This window comes from Prunus dulcis, chromosome 2 (genome assembly GCF_902201215.1).
Source record: "Prunus dulcis chromosome 2, ALMONDv2, whole genome shotgun sequence".
Lineage (NCBI taxonomy): Eukaryota > Viridiplantae > Streptophyta > Magnoliopsida > Rosales > Rosaceae > Prunus > Prunus dulcis.
The window spans coordinates 5,619,839-5,643,475 of NC_047651.1; the positions used below are offsets into that span (position 1 = coordinate 5,619,839).

General features: G+C 36.7%; 3 protein-coding genes across 4 annotated transcripts; 1 reads left to right on the forward strand and 2 right to left on the reverse strand.

Moving 5' to 3' along the window:
• Nucleotides 1-267: 267 nt before the first annotated feature.
• Nucleotides 268-2,334, reverse strand: LOC117617997 (putative germin-like protein 9-2). Its single transcript, XM_034347634.1, has 2 exons — nt 1,866-2,334; nt 268-398 (listed from the first exon to the last, which is right to left on the reverse strand). The coding sequence occupies exons 1-2, from the start codon at nt 2,332-2,334 to the stop codon at nt 268-270; spliced, it is 600 nt and encodes a 199-aa protein (XP_034203525.1).
• Nucleotides 2,335-5,240: 2,906 nt separating this feature from the next.
• On the forward strand, nt 5,241-9,749 carry LOC117619880 (putative F-box/FBD/LRR-repeat protein At4g03220). Of its 2 annotated transcripts, XM_034349938.1 has the most exons (4): nt 5,241-5,392; nt 6,598-7,682; nt 8,140-8,313; nt 8,480-9,749. In XM_034349938.1, the coding sequence occupies exons 2-4, from the start codon at nt 6,663-6,665 to the stop codon at nt 8,738-8,740; spliced, it is 1,455 nt and encodes a 484-aa protein (XP_034205829.1). In that variant the 5' UTR covers nt 5,241-5,392; nt 6,598-6,662; the 3' UTR covers nt 8,741-9,749. The 2 variants fall into 2 exon arrangements, with proteins under 2 accessions (XP_034205829.1, XP_034205830.1); XM_034349939.1 differs by lacking the exon at nt 5,241-5,392 and having other exon boundaries at nt 5,399-7,682.
• A 10,119-nt stretch (nt 9,750-19,868) lies between these two features.
• LOC117617999 (putative disease resistance RPP13-like protein 1) lies at nt 19,869-21,046 on the reverse strand. Its single transcript, XM_034347635.1, has 2 exons — nt 20,023-21,046; nt 19,869-19,876 (listed from the first exon to the last, which is right to left on the reverse strand). The coding sequence occupies exons 1-2, from the start codon at nt 21,044-21,046 to the stop codon at nt 19,869-19,871; spliced, it is 1,032 nt and encodes a 343-aa protein (XP_034203526.1).
• Between the last annotated feature and the right edge of the window lie 2,591 nt (nt 21,047-23,637).

A 23,637-nucleotide genomic window follows, 5' to 3' on the forward strand; every position in this document is an offset into this window, starting at 1 on the left:
CATGCGTTGTGTCCCCGACATACACACACAGGCGACGAGCCTTCTCTCCATTGCAGGCAAGCTACTTCACAAGTACAAACTCAATGGAGTCTCTTTCAAGTGCTATGTCTCCGGATGCACACTTACAAGATACAATGAGAATTGAAGTTCGAAAGACAACTGAAAATTCCATAACAAAGCGGCCAATCAACCAAGTTCAACAAGAAATAAGCCTCATTTTGCTCAACCGGCACCATCTGCTCAGCTGCCTGCCCCTCCGCATCTGCCCTAAACCTCATTAGCTGCACCACCTTTGGCGTTGTCTTCCTCCATTGCAGCTTCATCTGCCACCTGCTCTTCAACTGCTTCTACATTCATGGCATTGATTTGCTCACTTTGAGCAGCAAGTCTTGATAGAGCTACTCACCATCCTCATGTTCGAGAGGGCAACAAGGAAGAGCACCGTTCCTGCAGTCCAAGTATCCCAGACCTTATGCATGCTATTGACTTTCTCGTTGTTCGCGTTGACAAGGAGCTTGATCTCGGCATATGAAAAAGGAGCAACTCCCATGGGGATCTTCTCAGCACATTAGACCCCCCCATTAAAGAAGACTTGCTAGTGGCAGAAGGAGGAAGTTCGGTCGAAGACTCCACCTGCTCAGCTAGCAGATCATCTAAGCCCGAGCCATACAGCTTCCATCTTCCAACATCTCCGGCAGGGGGCAGACCACCAACCTCCTTTCGATGTTTGCTCAGCAACCAATGCCATTCAAGGAACCTGATAGGGATGTTCAGAGCTTACTGAACCTTGGTCATGTTCGGGCTGAGATCGAGTTTCTTGCAGATGTCATTCTCTGTAAGCAGAAGATGGAAGTTAGTCAGATACACAACAAAGAATTCCATGGCAACTGTAGCAGATCAAAAGGATGCAACTTACCATCACAGTAGGTGAGAACAGCGAACGGACCGTCACCAACCTCCTCTTCCTATCTGCCGCTGACTTTCAGCACGTTCGTGCTTCGCACGTGATCGCCTTGACTCATACTGATCCTAGTTTGTGGCACAAAAAGAAGAAGGAATTGAAGCAATTTGGATCAGGCACAAAAAAGACGACCCAAACTGCCACCTGCTCCAGCGGCAGATTGCGCACCTCCAGCACAGTTACAGCTGGGCAGCCCGAGTAAAAAGCCTCCTCCACGCAGGAGCCCAATTCAAAGAAGGAAGCTCAGTTGCAGTTGGATGGCCCAACAGTTAATACACATCTCCTACATGCCGCCACACGCCACGTAGAAGCTGGGGGGCATTTGTGGGAACCTAATTAAATCAAAACCCTAGGTCAAATAATTAGGCCAATCAATTTGGGAATTATTTGACCTAATTAGGAGTTACCTAACCTAATTGGGAGTTACCTAACCTAATTGGGAATTACCTAATCAAATTGGGGGTTACTTGATCCTCGCCTTAATTAGGGATTCGGTTAAATCCATAATCCCTAAATACACCAACCTCACCAACTACACCAACCACACCAACCTCACCAACTACACCAACCCAACCAACCTTTCCAATGCCACTATAAATACTTGGTTACGCACAAGGATGAGGTACGTCTAAAATTCCTACTAAAACTCTGCAGAAATTATTTCTCAAAAACCCTAGCCACCTCCTCTCTTTCTCTCTCTCACACAAGGCTTCGACCACCACACACGGCTCCGGTCACCCGGTTTTCCTTGAATTACCCTACCTAACTTAGGCATCGGAGGGCCTTTTGGCCAACACCCCCCGGGTGTGGTCCTTTTACTCCGATCTGTTTTGCAGGGAGAAAGAGAGGCTGAGAAGACGAAGGAATCTTGGGCGAATATTCTCGCGGGGAAATTTGCTCCCACAGGCATAGGGTGGTAAATTAGCATCTGAGTTATACTGGTAATGGACTAATCCCTTAGGAAACACAAATAGGTCTCCAACTTTAAGCTTCTGAGTATATAGAACGTTTTTCGTGTCCACGAACCCTACTTCCAAGGAACCACCAACAAGGAACAGAAGCTCAGCAGCGCGAGGGTGGGTGTGAGGTGGGTTTACTCCCCCGTTTGCAGGATATTTAATTATGGCGTAAGACACACTCTGTCCATTAAGAGCAGGGAACTCAGCCAAGGTAGCTTTAGTTACGTTTAAGCTTCCAGGAACATCATCGAATATGTCTCGGAATCCAGTGTAAGTAAAGAAATTAGCATCAACTTTGTTATTTGGCGGGACTATGTAGTCAAAAAGGATGTCTGGATCACTTGCAAGGATCCTTTGGGAGGTGGCCAGGGCCAGTACAAATATGATCAGCAATTGAACAAATCTCAAGGCCATGGTAGCTAGATAAATGGTTAGGCCTGAAACCAACTTGTTCTATTGCTGTTGTTATTTCACTATCTTGCTAGCATGGTATTTATATACTTTTCCAGGAGCTAATAAGTTTGCAATTGGAAGTTTTCTGTTGAAATTTACCATGTTTTCTATGTTATCTTCTTCTTGGCCTGATTGAAAATCCAAAAGCTGATATGAGCTGTGCACACATAAGTTAATTAACTAGAAGATCAGCTAGACTGAATTTCTGAAGATGTGTGAAAAATTAGAAGAGTTGCAAATTACAATAATTGACTTTGTAAATGTCTTCTTTCTCTCTAAGAGAGAGATGAGATTTATTTTTAAAAAATTTTGTGTGAAAACACATTTTTGCCCCTATGCCAAGTAGGACTTGTCCATGCTATGTCATCATTTTTAATGAAAAAGTTAGCTGATATGAAAGAAATGACGATTTCTAAAAGTGGAAGCATAATTAAAATGCCACCGTAACAATTTAACAATATGAGGGACATAAAGTAAAGTTTGGTCTTAATTCAGGGGCCATTGCTACAATTTAGCCTTTTTTTAAAAAACCATTCATCAATCTATAACAAGAAAATATATTAACCCAATAGTAAATGAAAATACATTGTCTTAGCTAATTATTTCAAAGCTAGAAAAAGGACATCTATCTCTAATTAAGGCCAAATTGAGTCCACAGAGACCTTCAACTGTAGTTGCTGTGTAAACTTAATATTAGGTAAAACCATATGACTCAATAAATTATCCAAGATTTTGAAGTTCATGATTTTCACAATAGCATCAAGCGGAAATTCAATTAACATATACATACATACCTTGATAATTAGCCTTCAAATAAATGAACATTTTTGTCTTGAGGATCCATGGGTGAGCTGTCAATGTAGAGGAAATAGGTTTCTCTCTCTAACTTTTTTGCACGTTAGAAACCCTAATATGTGTTGTCAGTCAAAAATTATACACAAAAGATGGATATGTGCACTATTATAAGTAGAGAGATGACCAATTAATTTCCTAGTGTAGTGCTAATTAATTACCACCCATGTAATAAAATAAAAAATTACTTTTCTTAATTTGACCAATATGATTATTCAAAATAATATTTATTAAATCAATTAAATAATTTATTTACCACATAGGCCACATCATGTGGGCTCCATAGAATATTTATAAAATATTCCTACATGGTGCAAATGATCTTCCACAACTACCATCACTTCATTCTCTTGTGCTTGGCTATTGCATTTGTAGTTGCTTCCATTTCTGGTCAGTGGTTTTATGGCAGTAGAATAATTAGGACAAGAAGGAGGAACTGTTGTTTCCCAGAATTACTTGGCTCTATCATAGTGGCTTTGGGGATGGGGAACCGTGAGGGGGAACGGTGAGGAGGAACGGTGAGGGTGGAGGATTGGGGTTCGATGGAGGAGGTGGTGATTTTTTCTTGGTTTTGATTTTTAATTTTTTAAAAGTCTTTTCTATGATTTACCATTTTTAAATATATATTTATTTAATTCACATGATGTCATATCATTAGAGATGTAAGGCCCACATGAGTGTCATGTCATAAATTCAACAGAATTTTGAACAATTTTTTACAACATGGACAACTTGTAAGCATGCTGGCTAACCTTGAGGATCACGAATGATATAAATAAAAAATGAAAATAAAAAATGCAAGCAGATAGTTTTGTATAATTCAGGAATGTTTATGATTATATAAATAAATAAATAAAAAACAAACCTAATGACACAAATTTATCTAAAAGATACAAATTCTAGAATGGAGATGTTCTTCTCAAACGTGCTTACAAACTTCAAGCTTCTATGCATAATTTATGTCTAAAATCGTATCAAATCCCACTCAAATTGTTGGGTGTTTCGCTTACTTTCATCATTTCAAAGTCAATATAGCTTGCTTAATTCCAGCAATAATTGATGGGGGCTTGTTCCCTAGCATCTAAGAGCTATCTCCCTTGTTGTCACTATGCCAACAAATGACACTTATTATCAGAAAATTGAGGCTACACATTCAATCTCTCTCAAACAGATTTCAACTTGATCAAAGTCTCTCAACAACCTTCTTGCTTTTGCTTACTTGATTTCCAGTTGATAACTCATGAGAAATCTTTTGTTTATTTGCTCTATCTTCTTCTTTTGTTTACGCATAATTTATTTGAGCCCATTCTAGGGCCCAAATAACTTAAAACCAACACACAAATGCTAAAATACACTAGAACACTTTTTGGGGTGAACAATTTTAGAAAAGTGTTTTTTTTTTTAATTTTTTTTATAAACAATTTCTTTACTACCAAGTTCATGGATTGATGGAAATGATCTGATTGTCTAACAATGCTAAAACACAAAAATCATACATGATCAAATTGGCTAAATCAATAATACATAGACTAAATTGGCAAAATATGTACAATATTTAAGCATTTAACTGTTGAAAAAAATAAGATTTTTGGTCCTTATAGTTTATCAGATTTTTCACTTATGTCTCTCTAGCTTCAATTTGAACCCTATAGTTTGATATTTTCTCAATTCAAGGACACGTCCAAAGTTTTATCCAATTTTACAATAGAGTAAGCATGTGTTCCTGATATGTAGGAATATCTTAAATGAAATTTTATGTAAGAATATCTTAAATGAAATTTTAGATTAAATTAAAAGAAATTTGACAAAATTTATTATGTGTATTTAAATTGAGAGAAAATCAAACTACAATGATGAAATTGTCAGAATGTGAGCTGAAGTTGAAAAAATGGCAAACTACAGGACCGAAACTGACCTTTTGCTTAACTTTTTATTTTTGGTCGGCGACGAGTCAAGAGATCTAACGGTTGAAATGATCACATCTTTAACGAGCCATTTAGCGGTTGACCCTTCAGTCACTCAGTATACTTCCTCTCATAATTTTCCCTCTTTCCTCCTAGGCTCTGCTGCCGGCCAGCCATTGTCCTCGCTCTCTCATTCACATCTCATCCACCCTCTATTTATAAAATATGCTTTCGCTTCATAATAGTGCTTCCTGAATTTCGTGGTATGATTTCCTGTTCTTCTTCTTCTTTATCATTTTTGCTTGTGTTGTTCTGTGTGGTTGGTTGGCATCAGTTTAAGATTTTTTTAATTTGCAATTGCAGTTGTAAGGCTGCTTCATTTGGTTTTGATTTTGTTAACTAGGGTTTTTTGAGCTGTGATATCTGAAATTTGTGATGATATTTTAATAAATGTGTTTATTACATATGAAAATTTCCTTGAAGATTGATAATGGGTTTAGTGGATAATATTAGAAGAAAGATTCAACAAAGATCTAAACGAAAAAAAAGGCCATAACTCAAGATGGGTTGTTCTTTTGGCGAAAAATTTCACTGATGCATAAGAGATTTCAAGAGAGTGTTACCTCATTCACAAACCTAAGTGACATCTCATCAGACCCTTTGTTATTAGCTTGGAGATTAGATGGATTCCCAAATTGGAGAGTGAGACTTGGGAATAGATAAATATTAGAGAGATTAGAGATTGAGATTTTGGAACAGGGAAGGGAGAGAGAGAGTTTCCTTTCTATCTTGTCTGTTGTAGCCATGATGTTACTGTTTTTGTTTGCTTTAAATCCCTCCCTCCCTCCAGCCCTTTACCTACTTTGTATTATTAATAATACAAGTAACACTAGGGCCAGCCAATGAAATGCTTTTTGTCAGAATACTCAATAAAGGGTAATCAAACCAAAAACACTGATTGAAAATTTCATTTTTGTTTTGGAGCAAATTCATAATATTCTAATAAAACATTGAACATGGGAACACCATTGAAATTTTTTGGTAGTACTTTACAATTGCTCAAAAGAAATTTAGCACCACTGAAAGATCACTTAGAGAAACCAATGTAAGAACAAAGTCAGAGATCCCCAGATTATCACAGGACCTAATAGGTGTTCGAATTATCATAAAGAGAAATAGTTAGAAGCTATCAGAAAGTTGCTAGAAATATCATAACAATAAACTATTAGAATAAGGTAGCATACACTTTTTTTAATAAAAAAGATGAACACAACAATTTGAAAATTTGGTGCACTGAAGTTCTTCTTAATTATTTGGTTTTTCACTTAGAGGAAGCTCAACAAAATTACCTGTTCAATTGGATAGACTATGAATTTGAAATCATTCTTAATTTTTTACTTTATTTTTTGTGTGTGCTTAGAGTAGTATAAATACGGTGAGGTTCAGTTATGTTCTTTTAACATTGCAGGAGAACGATATTCCTTGTAGCTCCACCTCCGCTTCCAACAATCCAATATAAAAAATAAATAGAGTATGATGTTACAGAAGAAGCTACGGTCAACTAGAAGTTTTCAAGCTGAAGGAGCTTTTAGTGAGGGTATGACAGACAGATTCAGTAATCTTCCAGATGAAGTTGCTCATCTTATTCTTTCCTTCCTCACGTTCAAAGACCTCACTCGAGTGGGTACTGTGTCCAAAAGATGCAGAAGATTTTATGTATCAGCGCCATCAGTGAATTTTGATGCGAGTCAGGCAAGAACCAACCAGAAGCAAGTAGAGTTGATGAGTTCTTTGGATCGGTACTTGTTTCATCGTGGTGATAATAAGTTGCAGCGTTTTTCCGTTTTCTGGAATTTCTTTAAAAGCAAAAGTGTAAGTAAGCTTTCTGATGAGCATTTTCGGATAATCACGTGGATTCATAATGCAGTAAGGTGTAATGTTGAAGTGCTTAACCTTTATTTCTTAGCACTCCATACCACCATGTTTGCGTTGCCTTCTTGCGTTTTTCTTTCTCAATCCTTGAAGTCTCTATCAGTTTGCTGTTCCGGGGTGATTCTTCAAACACCCTCCTTATCTTTTTCATGCAATCTCCTTTCCTTGAGGTTGACTTGTGTTAATATAGTGGATGAGAGTTTCTTTAAATGGATCTCATGCACCTGCAAATGCCTTAAAGAAATACAACTTTTTCGCGTTACAGGGATAGAACGTATCACCATTGAAAGCTTGTCTTTGGAATCATTTGTGTTTGTTTCAGTTTGTGGTATTAAACTCCTCCATCTTAGCATCTCTGGTGAGAAACTTGAAGAAATAGAATTAGATTGGGAATTTGATGCTCGTCCTGACAGCCGCTCATTAAATATTTTTGCACCAAATCTTAGAAAGTTGAAATGGGAAGGGAAACTGTTGAATGGCCAAAACCTCGGGAAGTTAATGAGTTTAGAAAAAGCTCAGATTTTTCTGGAGCCTGAAGTAAATGACTTTGACAATTTACATGCAGTTCGTAGCAGTTTGTGCAAGGATAAAGTTCTTATTCTAAACGAGAAGACCATTAAGGTAAAATCACAATACTCATTCCTCTTTGTAAAAAAAAACAACTCATTTTACAATTTGAATCTTTTAAAAGGATATTACAGCTTCTGTATATTGTGACTTGAGAGTTTTGTATAATGTTGATGGTATTACATGATATTGGTGACACTAATTGACGGCATATTACTTATATAATGTTCACACTAATCTTCAATTTTTCTTGAATGCCATTTATTTGGTTATCACTTTGAAACTGAGTCCTATGTTGATAATTTTTTAATTTAATTATAAATCAACGTAATAAAACTGGAAAAATGAAGTAAAACGAGTAACATGAGAATTCAAACTGTTGACCAAAAAATGATTATTAATCTAGTTTTCGAAAATATATTGCATTTAATAAAACACTATTACTTTTTTCTTTAGTAGGGTTGGTTTCTTGTCCTTTTTCTATTTAAGATTTTTTGTTGAAAAATTGCAGGCTCTGCACAAGGAAGGTTCCATGCCAGCATCGTTAGATATTTTTCATTTCGGTATGCATTTGAGTTGCTTGACTGATGCCCTAGTTCCAGCAGTGGCCTGTCTTCTTAAAGGAATGCCTAATTTGAATACCTTGAATATAAAGTCTAAACCACCCAGAGGGCAGCCTTGCATGGTAAGTGAGATTTTGTGTTGCCTTTTAACCACCCTCTTTCATTTATATTTCCTGGTGTAATTTCTTCAAGTAGTTGTCTTCTCTCATATTCAAATATATTTTATTTTTTCAACACGATTTGGTAAATTTCATTTGATTTTAATTTGTTTCCTTCTTCCCTTTCCAGTCATCTGGGTTTGATATGGGATACTGGAAATTGCAAAACTTTGCTTTCATTTATCATCTTGAGGAGGTAACTATTGAGCTCTCCAATGGGTCTAATGAAATTGAGTTTGCGCGGTACATTCTCGAGCATGCTGTGAATTTGAAGAAAATTGTCATTCTTTTTCAATCAAGATCCCAACAATCTAATGACGTACTAGGGAAGGTAAGCAAATGCAAGATGATCTCGACGCCCATTATTGTGATTCGGGGAACTGTTCAATGATGAAAAAGCAAGCATGCTTGTACTTTTTGGGAAACTATACTTTCGAAATGGGAATTCTTGATCTTGCTGATGAACAGAACCTCACACAACTTTTGGAAGAAGTGACTGAAGCCGTCAAGGCTGATATGGAAGAGATCAAAAACCTCCTTCTTGATCTTCCGGACCTCAATAAAGAAACCAAGTCTTCACAGTGCTAAAGTTCTTATACGGTTGATAGATAGAATTAACAATGACATGGTTACTATTCTGAGGAAAGCAAAAAATTCGAAGCAAGGTGGGAATTGCTAGATCACTCTAACATGGCTAATTGAAATGTATTCTTGCTCTACAAGGAAGGAGTCCCTGTTGATCGAATGAGGATTTCGGTGTCTAATGGTTCGAGAATTAAGCCAGGAGGGATAATTATTAATTTGCGGTTGATAGAAGAGATTGTAATAGAGTACAAAAAAGGTCCCAAGAGTAGGTATTTCAGTGCAACATGGGAGGAAGCAAGGAAATGATTGATAAGCGGGCAGGTCAAAGTTTTTTGAACTGAAGCCAGAGCTGGTAATGGAGAATCAGGAAAGGCATAAGGCCTTAAAGGACTTACAGACGGATGTGTTCCTAAGCATTGCTGTGTTGGTTGAAAAGCAAAGCGAAAGGATGGATGATATTGAACTGAATGTGGCTGGTGCTGGGGCTTACACTAATGGAGGAACTAATGCACTTTTTTGATGCTAAGCAGATGAAAAAGAGAAGAGGAAGATGGGTTTGCTGGTGGGGCTTTGGGCTTTGGCGTTGTTTCTGTTGCTGTTATGCTGATTTCTACCTTAGCTTCTTGAAATTTTGTAGTGTGGCTGTGATTGTTGTTCTGTAGTGGAGTTTTGGTCTGTAGTAATATACTGGAGTGAGTTTATTATACTGGCTGATTGATGGAATCATTGCATTCGTTACTTCTGTAATCTAGGATGCAGTGTTTGGTTATTTCTTTTTGTATCCATAAAAGCTGATATCTCTCACGATTTTCTGACTTTTAAGTTTCGAAAGAAATTCCTGAAATATATTTACTAATTCATGTGTTTCAAGCTCTGGTAGATTAAACTTAAATACTTGGAGCCAATGTTGTCCCGGAAATTTGCTGCACAAAACAGGGGTTGAAGTTGGCATTTAAAACAATGTGATACACATTACACCTTTTTATTGGTCTTAACAAGAGCTTTTCTTGCAGGAATGTTTTCAAGAACTTGTCAGCCTTAAGGCTAAAAAAAAAATATAAAAACAAAAACAAATTTAACTCTCCACTCTGATTTGTTCGATTTAAGGAACTAACAAGGTGGGAGGTCTGTAGGTGGAGGCAAAACAGAGTGATCCGAGTCCTTCCCATTTTCTACCACAAAAGCAGTCTGCAAACCCCAGCTAGTATGAAGCTCCAAGTGACAGTGCATGAACCACACACCTAACTTGTGTGTATGACACTTGGCAATTTCCTACAGGCCTTTTAGCCACAAAATTCCCTCAACCGTAAAAGGGACCTAAACTGTTACTTAGTCACAACCAGCTGCAAAACTGTAAAACTAAATCAGTAAAACCAATTTACACATCAACACTCCCTTTCTAAATGGTTTACTGATTTCACACCTAGTAACTCTCTCAGACAGCAAAACCTTTCCCTTGGCAATGCATTCGTGAAAATATCTGCAACTTAATATTGACCTTTGCAATAGATCAGATCTACTACTCCTTGAATTGCATCTCTGATGAAATGGAACTTTCTTCCTATGTCCTTTGATCTTTGATAGAACACTGGATTCTTAGACATTGCTATAGTAGACGTGTTGTCACACATGATTAGTGTAGCTTCTATTTGCTCTTCTCCAAAATCACCCAGCACAAATCTTAGCCAAATTGCTTGAGTTGTTTCTTCAGCAGCACTTACATATCCAGCCTCTGCAATTGATAAAACAACACTGTTTTGTTTCATTGAGGCCCAAGAAAATGCTCTACTGCCAAATGGAAAAGCATACCCAGATTTGCTTTTCATATCATCCTCACCCCAATCACTATCACAAAATCCAATCAACATAGCTTTCTTTCCAGACTCATATTCAATGCCAAAATCCAGAGTTCCTTGTACGTACCTCAGTACTCTTCTTGCAGCTCCAAAATGCTTCTTTGAGGGACCATGCATAAATCGGGCAAGCAAACTAGTTGAATACATGATGTCAGGCCTAGTTGCTTTTAGATACAACAAGCTTCCCACTATTTTTCTGTAGGTCTCCTCATCTACAAGTTCACCTTCATCTTGTCTTTTGAGTTTCTCTGTTGGAACCAGTGGTGTGCTCACTGGTTTGCAATCCTTCAAAACAAATCTGTCAAGCAAAGTCTTGGCATATTTCTATTGATGAATAAAGATTCTCCATTCTTTCTGGATTACTCCCATTCCAAGAAAGTGATACAACAAACCAAGATCAGTCATCTCATACTTGTTCATCATATCCTCCTTGAACTCTTCCAGCATCTCACTGTTGCTTCCAGTGTACACAGTGTCATCCACATATATTGACACAATGACTGTACCAATACTTTCTTTGGTCTTCACATACAGTGTAGCTTCACTTATGCTTCTCTGAAATCCATACTTGAGTATATGAGTATCAATTTCACCATATCAGGCCCTTGGTGCTTGCTTCAAGCCATAGAGAGCCTTCTTTAACTTATAAACCTTGTCTTCTACTCCCTTAACTTCAAATCCTTCAGGTTGCTCGATGTAGACTTCCTCCTTCAGTACTTCATTTAGAAATGCTAATTTTACATCTAATTGAAAAAGTTTCCAATTTCTTTGAGCTGCCAAAGCAATTAGAGTTCTAATTGTATCTAACCTTGCCACTGGAGCAAAGGTATGAAGATTTTGCGTTGAAATCTTCGAATACTTTCAGAGGAAACAACGCCCAGATTCAAGATCGAACCTGGCTCAATGATACCATGTTTTGGATTTTAGGAAGGAAAGGGAAGGACGAGAAGAAAGACTGCAAAATTCGATATTTCTGACAAAATGAACACGCCTGATGTAGTGCCCGATTTGGGTACTGTAGCAATTGTTCTTGCCCGATATTTATAGAAATGAATGCACTGGCTCATGTTGAGCTCAGCTACACACACACACACACATATATATATATATATATATATATATAAACAGTTACATCCAGATCAGTACAAAATTGATCTGCCAATGTGTGTATGACACTTGGCAATTTCTTACAAGCCTTTTAGCCACAAAATTCTCGCAACTGTAAATGGGACTTAAGCTGTTACTTAATCATAATTAGCTGTAAGACTATAAAACTGTAAAAGTAAATTAGTAAAACCAATTTACACATCAACAGGCATGCCCATCTGCCCAGACATTGCGACATTGCTTTAGTCCATGCCGGAAAAATTCCACCAGATTAATTAATGTTAATTAATAATTAAACCCAAATGCTCATATTAATTTCATGATGCTATAATCATATAAATTCACATATAAATATATCATACCAGTGAGTTGACATGTTATATTGTGCATGGCTGGTGACATTAACAAGAAGTGTATCTCCTCTGGCATAAACTGTAGGTCTAGGGAATATCCCATTTACTGTAATAATGGGCATAGAATGGCACAACCTGCTCACATTCTTCACTTGAACCTAAAAATAGATGTGGAAATAAATAAATAGATTGTAAATACATCATAACATCTATCTATAGTTTGCAATTATGGCCAACGGGGTCTAGACTAGTTGATCTCAAGTTCGAACTCCCATAGCACTTTGATCGTATGTGAAAAACCCTTATTTCCTGGTAGTTTAGACTATCGCTTGTTTTTTTTTTATTTTATATATTTTAAAATTTTGCAATTATGAAGTGCTCACATCAAATTGGTATGTCTTAAAAGTAGCTCTTGCTGGAGTTAAAAAGAACCCAACTAAACATAACAAGAAAAGTGCAAAACCCCAGCAGAAATTGTCAGGGCCGGCCCTAACATTTTGGTGGCCCACGTCCAAAACTTAAATGAGGCTCTTAGTATATATGTTTTTTTAAATTATTTAATTATTTTTAATACTTTGCTCATTCCTTTTTCATTTTATGAATAGGGGGCAAAAGTCCCAGAAAACAACTAAGCCTGCTTAAATAGAATAATTCCATTCAACTAACAAAAAAGAAAAAATCAAAAGTACATGATCCATAAACAACAAAAATCATATTTAGGCTCTCATAGAGCTTCTAAAATTTCAACAAAACAAAACGGAAGTTCTCAAGTGGCTTAGTGGCTCTTCAATAGGGCTTAGTTCTCAAGTGGCTCAATTGTACACAAAAAGCTGCTTTGACTTCCACTCCATCATCTACAAATCAAAAAACAAAAGCAATAACATTAAAAATACAAACAATCACTGAATTTTTTTTATCTTCTAGCATTTTGAGAAGCAAAATCATCAACAACCTCTTCAAAATCAATATTTTCCATCATATTCTTTTCAATAAATAAGATTGCCAATCCATTTAACCTTTCTTGTGCTATTGTATTAATTTTAATTTTGAAAAACTTCTTTCTGCAGATGCCATAGTTATTAGCAAAGTCAGTATAATTCTATAAGCCATTGAGACATTTGGAAAACAATCCACAACTTTTACAAACTTAAGAATTTCAACGGCTGTCTTTGTCTCTTTCAATAAATACATTTGTAACACTTCCAATTTAGAAAACAAATCATCAACATTAATATCAGATTCATTATTATGTGTTAAAGCAGCTTCAAGATTTCTACAACATTCACGCAATCTACTATAATTCATTTGAAATAAATTCTTAGGATCAAACAAAAAATCAAAACTGCCTTATTTCTAATTGTTCAATCTACTCCTCAAAGAAGGAATTGCAGCATTAACAACAACAAGAAAATAATTAACCCCAAAAGACTCTTCAACAGATTGAAATGTCTCTTTATGGTCATTTTCATCAAATTATTTTTTTCTTCGACTTTGACCTTTTTCAAGAAATACAAGGTCAATTTCCATCTTTGATGCAATCTCTTTAGCAAAAAGTAGGGCCGATGTTTCCCTATAGTCTACAAAATAAGAAACCAGCCGCTTCAAGTGTTTTATTGCAACATCAATTTGCATATCTCTATATTGCAATTTTTGGCTAACCAAGTCAATTTTTTTTCAAAATGTTACGCCGTATACTCATGCCTAACAAAAATTCAAAGCTTTCAAGTTCATGTGCAGCTAAAGATTCAGCTTCACTCTTTGTTTTTGCCTCTTCACTAACCCTAGACAATTCAAACAGAGCTTCTCTTATATCATCAGTTTGGGTTATTATGGCTTTAACACTATTAATATGACTTTCCCATCTTATTGTTGACAATGGTTTAAGAGTTAATCCATGGACATGATACTTGAAAAAATTTCCACCTCTTTGTAGAACTAGCAAATAGAGTATACATGCATTACACAACACCAAAAAATGGCACAACTTTAACACAAGAGTTTACCATATCACAAACTTTTAAATTAAGAGAATGACAAGCACATGGCGTATAAAATGCCCTAAGAATTATTTTAAGAAACCTTTTTGGCACACCATTGTTTTTCCCTTTCATGTTAGCTCAATTACCATAACCTTGGCCCCTTACATTATTAATATCAAGTTCAAGACACTTTAATACAACTTGTAACTCATTAAAAATCTCACATCTAGATGTATCATTCATTTTCAAGAACTCTAAAAAATACTCTTTTACCTTTATGGGAGCATTTGACACATTTACACATCGAATTATTAAAGTCATTTGCTTATGGTGATTTACATCCGTAGTACAACCAAGTATTATAGAAAAATATTTTGCCTCTTTGATGTTTTCAATTATAGTACTTCTAACCTTGGAGCCTAACATACCAATAAACTCATTTTGAATTTTATGACTAAGATAGTGATAATGAATCTCATTATTTTGAATACATCTAAAATGCTCTTGCAATACCAAATCAAATTCCGCAATTAATTCAAGCAGTCCCAAAAAGTTACCATTGTTATCTTGGTAAATTTTCTCATTCTCTCCACGAAAAGCTAAATTTCTTTTAGCAAGGCATCTCACAACAGAAATTATTCTTACTAAAACCAGTTTCCAATGTTCCTTCTCTTTTATAATTTGCACTTGTAGCTTTTTATCAATTGTTTCATTGATTTTCAATCTAATTTGCATGTCAATCCAAGTTCTCATGTTATTGATATGCTCACTACTAGTTTCATGTTGTTTAAGCCTCTCACTTAAACGTTTCCAATCATTAAAAAGAACAATATTGATTAAAAAAAATATTAAAAAGTAAAAAAGAGTGTAAGTGGAGAAAAAAAGAGTGGAAAAATCAGATCCCAAAAGATAATCAAATGAAGATTTAATCTCTATATGAATAGCAAATTCTCGCATATTATATAGTATGTGGTTAAACTATTAATTTGAATCGATGATACAATCTAAAATTTTATTATAATCCACTATAAATTACGACCTTTACATTGGAGTGACATATACGAACAAGCAAAATATGTTCGTATATCTATGGTAAAATTCCCATTAAAATGTTTTGCAGCATTGATGTAACCAGTTTCATTTCTCTATTTAAACTATTTAAAGTCCGCAATACTATGGTAAGCGAAACAATAACCACCTTGCTTCTGAGCTTTGGGACCAGTTTTTATTATTATTATTTTTTCCATTATCTGGTCGTATTGAGTGTTTTTGTCCTGGGCTGGGTTAGTGACTGCATGAGAGTTTTCACCGTATCACCAGTGGGGCTTTCTTTCAGTCTATACAATATGAACACTGTCGAGGGGTAAAATGGGAGTAATTTAAATTATATTCTAGAGTGATACTACAATGTATGGGCATGTTTACTAATCAGGAATCAGGATAACTGAGAATCGGAGTAACCATAAATCGGGTTAAGTAGGAATCGAGTTAATCAAGAATTAGAGTCATGCATTTCAATTAAGTTGTTCATTAACTGTCAGGAATATGAAAATGCATTTGGATTATGAAAATGCCTTTAAACAAAATATGTTTTTTTACTTTTCCAAAGACTAATACAATTTTTCAAATGAAATTTTTTTTTTGGGAGAGGGGTATTTTTGGCATGAAAAACTTGATTCACTTTCACCCTTCTCCAATCCCACCTCTCTCATTCAAAATCAAGTCTCTCTACGAAAGCGGTGCGGCAGGTGGGAAGTTATGGTTATAGCTTATCAAATTTAGGATTTCTTATTTTTTGTTTATATTGGGCTCGATGTTTGTTTTTGGGCCTCAACTATTATAATTTTCTATTTTTTTAATTTATGTTTGGCTAGGGCCTTGGACTTATTGGTGATGAGCTCTTTTTTATTTTTGTATTTTCTACCAGTGAATTTTAAGTGAAATGAATTACTCTCTCCAATAAGCTTATTTGAGGAACACCCTTATAGGACCTAATACACATTGTTTTACAATGATCTGAACTGTCTAATTTTTAGATATTCCCTCAAAGATCATATTTGCAAAAAAACACTTGAATCCGAAACTATTTGGCCACTCAATTAGATTATTGTTATTTTAGTCTTTTCTTGAAGTATTATGTTCATCTATTTTGTTGCTAGCAATTAGATGCCTTAATGATTTTCAATTTTTATTATTTTTTGCAAGGATGATCTATAAATGTAGACTTAAAAAATAGATGGGTTGGATCATTGAAAAAAAAAATCGTAATTTGAGGGATCTCTCAATAGAAGAGGAATATATACATACAGAGAGCTTCCATTGAGATATCCCTGAGGGACACCCTTGAAGGGCTCACTCTGCATTGTGTTTCACTAATCCAAACTGTCTATTTTTTAGATAATCATTCAAAGATTATCTCTATGAAAAATCATTTGAATCCGATATCATTTGACCACTCAATTGAGTTATTGAAATTTTAGTACTTTGTTAAAGCACCACGTTCATTGATTTTGTAGGACACAATTATATGTCGAAACGGTTTCTGATTTGTCTAATTTTTTGCAAGGATGATCTATAAATGTAGACTTAAAACATAGACTGTTTGGATCGTTGAAAAAAAATCGTAAGGGACCCTATAGAGTGTCCTTCAAATAAGATTTCAAATGTAGCGAGGACAGGAACGGACCCAGGATTTCAAATGCGGGTGAGCTAAATTTATCTTATGCACAAACCTTACTAAGAAGATAGAAAACGATAGTACAAGTGAATTTCATTGATAAGAAGAAAAAAAATATACCTAATCAGGATAACATAAAAAGCTTTACCACTCAAAATGCATAAAAAATAACTACGCTTTTTTGTCTGTGTGCGTGGAGTGAAAGCGTAGTTATTTTCTACCAAAAAAGAAAACAAGAGGGGTTGTTTATGAACAAAAAAGAGAAGAAGCGGGTTGTTTGTGCTGGCCTTTGGCCCCTTTTTGTACCAAAAGAAAAAGTGAAGTACGAGAGTGTATTACGTGGCTGTCCATTAGCTGGGCTGGCTGGTTTAGGCTGACAAAAGGCAAAGTACAGGTCCATTTCTAGACAACGGTACATATTGAGTTAAAATGACGAGCAAAAATATTTTCAATATGAATGATTAATATCAATAATTTAAACTCACAAGTTAGCCACAGGCATGAATACAATTTAAACTGGCTCAAATGAGAATGAAACACATTTTTATCATGAGAGAGTACATAACAATGTTGTACATTCGATGTCTGTCTGTAGGAATGTGTCAATTGAGATATTCCAGCCAGGTGCACCTTTCCGTTTCTCCTCTCGTTTGGAAATGACGACACATAAAGAAACCTTGCAAATGAAGAGCTCTCCAAGAGAACGATGCTCTCCTCCAGGAGAAGGTTTGCTGTCCTGTGAAGTATTCCATCAATATGTATTTGATTATTTATTTATTTTTAAAGTAAAAGGAATATGTATTTTGGTTTTTGGATTCAATTAGAAGAAAACCAGTTAAGACATTTTTATTTGAAGAACATACCTGAATTTGATTTGAGAGTTGATAGTGAAACATTGGTCATATCACATGATGACTTCGTCATTTATCTTGATGCAAGGAATGTGAGATATGGCGGCCCAATCATCTCCCGTCTTATTCTCATACGTTTTCTCCAGGGCTGAACAATTGGAGATGCTCAGAAAAGAAAGAGAAGTGATGTTTTTAAGTCCTTTTCCGTCCAAAGATTTCAGACTTGAAAGTTCACTGATCTGGAGGCGTTGAAGAGTGGTAGGGAGCAGCTGTTGCTTGAGCAAGGTCTCCAAGATTTCGTGACTTCCCTTGCCACCAATTGTAAATTTTTCAAGGGAGACAAGTCCTTGCAAATTCCAGTACTCTCCCACTGATGAAGGCCTCAGTCTCTCACAATTCTCAATGCCAAAATACTGGAGGTTGGGAGGCAAACCCCCATCTTCTGCAACTGACTCCAGATTTGGAAGATTGGTTATCCTCAAATCTCGAAGGGCTGTGAGGGTGTGAATACGTTCAGGTAATAACTTCAACTTCTCGCATTCACCAACTTCCATTAGAGTCAGGTTGGGAGTGGGCAATCCTCGCTGGGGAAAACACACCAGATTTGGACAGCCTGAGATAGACAAGGTATTGAGATGACTAAGATTCGCATCAACTCCATCTTCAATGGAAAGGGATTCCAGATTCTCACAATTCCTAATGTAAAGCCACGTCAATTTGGGAAAAATGCCCAACGGGAAGGACCTCATTGAATCACAGCTATTCTCTATCCACAAAAACTCAAGGGATGTCAATTTGGCCAACATCTCATGAGGTAGGAATTCTAATCTCCTACAATTCCATAGAGAAACTGATGTCAACGAAGTGGGTAGGCCATCTTTGGGGAACGCCGATAGGGTTGGACAATTCCAAACACACAAACGTTGAAGACGATTGGTGTTGGGCAAGCACGGTATGTCATCAAAATTTCCAACGTCAAGTACGGACAATAACTTTGCCTCTTGTAATGACACATCTGTTTGGCATCCATAATCTAATTTAATTTTCAATTCTTGAAGAGATTTGTAGGAGTTCATGTTAAGACTGGTACCAGTAGTAGAAGTGGCCCTTTTATCATGTAACACCGCACACCCATACACGCTAAGTTTCTTCAAGCAAGGCAGATCACAAGGCAAACTTCCTCTCAGCTTCGGACACTCGTTTAGAATCAACACTTGGAGACGAGGAAAGTCTGGACCATATTCACCTCCACTTGCACTTGGTACCATTCCTCCCACTCTGCCATCTCCTCAAACTCCAGCTTCTCCAGTGATTGAAATGGCTGAATTAGAGAAGATTCATTTCTACCATAAAACTCAACACCAATTGTCTTAACAAATTTCATCCTTTCTACGCGGAGCTCTTTGAGAGCAGGTAACCCCCCAACTGGTGGCAGTGACCAACAATAAGGACAATCACTCAGATGCATGATTTGTATGTTAGAGAAGGATGAGTCTCCTAACCAATTCGGGAAGTTGGTTCCACCATAAAATTTGATGGTGATTTTCTCCAAACTAAGCGAAGGCTGAAGCTTGTCAAGTACATCTCTAACTTTTTCAGAATCATTCGAGTCTTCATCGCCCCATGCCAACTCTAACTCCTTGAGATCCTTCTTATTCTTCAAATTGGCTTGCACGGCATCCTTAGCATCAAATACATTTTGGAGCTTTAGAATTGAAAGTTTTCCTCGAAGATGTGTAAGCTCCCCCAATTCTCCAATGGTTGACCCAGAAGATTTCCCCACAATAAAAACGGTCAACGTTCTCAAACTTTTTAGTCTACTCATTTGCGCTGGCATCTCTGCAATTGTAGTTCCACCAATATCAAGATGATGCAAACTAATTAATTCCCACATGTCTACAGGCAATTTAGCAAGAGACGCACAACCTCCCAGCATTAATTTCTGTAAATTTACCAATTTTCTCAAGTCTGCAGGTAATTCAACGAGAGAGGAACAATTTGACAATAGTAATGTCTGCAAATTGTACAAATTGCAAAGTACACCAGGTAACCTTTCAATTGCAGTACCAGAGAGATCCAAATAACGCAACTGAATGAGATTTTTAATAGAATCATGCAACTGAGTGACATTCCAATAATGTGACAATGATAACACCCGTAAACATCTGAGTGATGGCAACAAATCTTGTAGAACCTTTTTACTTAGATAATACTCTTCGTAAGAGTAATATGGATTTAAAGAGTGAGGTAGGAAGGTCCGCAAACACTTAGCCCCCTTTAATGGCTCAAATTTAAGAGCATCATCAAATTTTCCCCTCGCATATGACAAATGGCGAACTTTTTCCACTTCATGTGATTCCCTCCCTTCCCACCTGGAACAAAATCCTTTAGACATGAACACGGCCAAGTCATTTATGAGATCATGCATAGTGAAACTTGACTTCCCCGACATTTGAAACAATGATCGGGATAACAGCTCATCAAAATATTCCTTAGCCATCTCTTCCATTATTTCCCCATTCTCAGCTTGGGGAATCAAACCTTCTCCCATCCAAAGAAAAACAACATCTTCTACCTTAAATTCATAGTCCTTCGGCAAAATTGAACAATAAACAAAGCATCGTTTTAATTTAGCTGGAAGATAATGATAACTCAATTCTAGAGCGGGAAGAATGTCACTTTTCTGGCAAGGTAACTCCCAAATGCTGCTGTTTAATACTTTGTTCCATACCTCAAAGTCTAGCTTGGAACGTAACGCACCGCCAAGTGTTTGTGCAGCTAAAGGCAACCCATTGCACTTGCGTGCAATTTTCATGCCGATTTCTTCCAAGCTTGGATGTTCACTACAGTTTACATTTCCAAACGCATGTTTCGCAAGTAATAACCAGCAATCTTCATGCGACAATGGTTCCAAGGTTTGAATAGGAACGTTTTGCATGAAAGATGCTACATTTTTGTTCCGTGTTGTTACGAGGACTTTACTTCCCCTTGCCCCTGAAGTAAAAGGAGTTTGGAGGCAGTTCCAATCAGTATATTTCTCATTCCAAACGTCATCCAACACAAATAAAAATTTCTTTCCCCTCAGTTGCTCTGTTAGTTTAACTTGAAGCAAATTCAGATCTGTCGTATTACAAGGTTTTGAAGTAACTGAGTCAAAAAGAGTTTTAGTTACCCTGATAGCATCATAGTCTTCTGAAACACAAGCCCAAGCTTTAAGTGTAAAATTCTCTTTCACCTTATCGTCATTGTAAAGCAGTCGAGCAAGGGTTGTCTTGCCAACCCCGCCCATTCCAACAATGGTGATGACAGACACATCATCCTTGCTTGCATCATCAGATAACAGGACTTTTAATATATTTTCTTTGACTTCATCTCTACCATATACACACGGTTCATGAACCAAGGAAGTTGTCGGAGTTCTTTGTGAAACCTTCCGCACAACAACCTCTGTCAAACCAAGAGCACTTTTCAGGTGTACAAAGTCTTCTAGTTTTCGTAATAACTCTTGTATCTTAGCATTCGTGCTTTGATAAAATTTATTACGAGAAGTAGGGAGGAAGTTCCACACCTTATTGGTTAAATTGTCGGTTTGACCTTCACCTTCCAGCTTGCATCGCAAAGCTTCATAGTTGATCTCATTCAGTAAGTCCTCCGCGTCAAAGACTGCATGTTTGAGCTCATCAAGCCACTCTCTCACAGCTGGTTTCTCAATTTGCTTCTCCTCTGCATCATCCAACACTACGTTCAAGGTCAACAGCGTCCTCTTCAGTTTCATGAGGAGAGGTTGATCGAGTTTCTTCTGCCGAAATAAATCAATGAACTCGCGTGAAGCAATTTTGTCACACAACATCCTGATGGAAGTAGAGATAAAGGCCTCTCCGATCAAAGCTCCAGCCATTTTTCTCTTCTTTTCTTTTGCAAGGGATTTGGATGAAGTAATATTCCAAGGTTTGCAGTATGAAAAGCTTTTTGTGATTGTAATTATATTAAATTATAGTTAGTCCTGTAATTAACCTTTTAAAAATGTCTTTCACTTTCAACGACTATTATAGTTGGCGGACATGGGGATGGGTTCGTTCAAAACAAAAGATTCCCTCTTATACACAATACTATACACTTTGCATTTTGGTCAAAGACTTACACAAGTTTTATTATTATTATTTTAAGTATGCTCCTCCTCCTCGCGATAATAGTTTTTGAATTTTGCCTTTTGGCGAAAATATATTGGTAATCTGTTGGTACATATTGTTGTCGTTAATGATCCAAACATATTATTATTCATGACATATCGACAATATAAAATTGAACGTTGTGTATCGCACCCATGTCGTCTAAATCATCGGTACATATTGTTGAACGTCATGAAGACATGTATATATATAAATTAAAGATATGAACTTTTTCTTTTTGCCAATTTCTTCCATGTCGTCTAAATCATCAATATTTCATCCCATTTACCGTTAAATATGAGGAAAAATTGGTCATTTCATACACTTAAAGTAATTAAATACTGAAAAATAAAATACAAACTTTTAAAAATTGAAATAATAATAATAATAACAATAAACTAAAGCAAAAACAAAAACCAAAAAAACCCCTACCTTCTCTCTCTCTCTCTCTCTCTCTCTCTCTCTCTCTCTCTCTCTCTCTCTCTCTCTCTCTCTCTCTCGCCTTTATCCCTCTCTCTCGGAGTGGTTGCCCATGGTCCACCCAACCCTCACTCTACGTTTTACTATTTGCGCGACAGAAGTTTGCGCGACGAATATTTTTTCGTCGCGCAAAATGCAATAAAGCGACGAAAAGAAATAATCGTCGCGCAAAAAATTTAGAACTTGCGCGACCAAAGCTTTCGAAGCGCAAAACAGATTAGCACGACATATAAACTGCATCGTCGCGCAAAGAGAAAAAAAAACCCGGGGTACTCTCTTGGCGCCAAATACTTGCTCGGCGAGACCACTCGTCGCGTAAGAAAACATAGCGCGACGATGAAACACTTCGTCGCGTAAAAGCGAGGTGATTTGGCTGCGAAAACTCTTGCGACGACAGTTTCCGTCGTAAAAGAGAACTTAGCGCGATGAAGACAGTTATCGTCGCGTAAGAAAACGAAGGATATTTTTAATTTGGCGCCAAAATAATTGAGGGCGATATTTTAGTTTGCGCGACGAAACATGTTTCGTCGCGTAAAAGAGAAGTCGGTACATTCTTGCGCGACGGAATTTTGTTTTTGGGGGACGAGGACAAGAATTTGCGCGACAAAATCTTGTGCGACGGAAATATGTTCCGTCACGCAAAAGTTTTTTTGTCGACAACTTTTCACGCGACGAAAAAACTCGATTTGTGCGACGGAAAAAAGGTTTTGGGCGACGGTAGTTTGCGCGACGAACTCTGTTCTTCGTTGCGCAAAGTCTTCTTCATCATATCAGAACTCTGCCATTGCAGAGGCAGAATGGAAAAAAATTTCCTTTTTGCCTCTCTCTCAACTTCTCTCCCACTGTCTCTGCTGAAAATTCAGTACGTTCATCAGGTAAGTATTTGTTGTCGTTTCTTTTTAAGTATTAATGTAAATTCGTACTGACGCTATTAATTTTCTTCTCGTTAGGGATATTTGTAATTAGCGATTGGTGGAGAACGATTGAGAAGGTATTTTATTCATTTTATATATTAAAAATGTTAAAGTTAGTTTGTTATGTGTACTAATTTTTTCTGAAGTTATATTTATATTATGTTGTTAAATTGTGTGTAATGTAGCACAATGTGTTGTGATGTACGAAGTTAATTGAAATTAACTTCGTACTTTTATTTGTATGTTTAGTAACATTTAGTTTCCCGTTCGAGATTAGTTGGATTTCCTGCATGGATGCGTAAAGCATGACTGCGGTC

Bases quoted from the DNA above. Each gene is read 5' to 3' on its own strand.
- LOC117617997 (XM_034347634.1), bottom strand. From the start codon at position 2,334: ATGGCCTTGAGATTTGTTCAATTGCTGATCATATTTGTACTGGCCCTG. The intron at 399-1,865 runs GTGGGAGCAAAT...GATGGTGAGTAG, and splicing joins TAATTTACCACCCTATGCCT to CTCTATCAAGACTTGCTGCT.
- LOC117619880 (XM_034349938.1), top strand. From the start codon at position 6,663: ATGATGTTACAGAAGAAGCTACGGTCAACTAGAAGTTTTCAAGCTGAA. The intron at 7,683-8,139 runs GTAAAATCACAA...GAAAAATTGCAG, and splicing joins TAAACGAGAAGACCATTAAG to GCTCTGCACAAGGAAGGTTC. The intron at 8,314-8,479 runs GTAAGTGAGATT...TTCCCTTTCCAG, and splicing joins CCAGAGGGCAGCCTTGCATG to TCATCTGGGTTTGATATGGG.
- LOC117617999 (XM_034347635.1), bottom strand. From the start codon at position 21,046: ATGGGCGGGGTTGGCAAGACAACCCTTGCTCGACTGCTTTACAATGAC.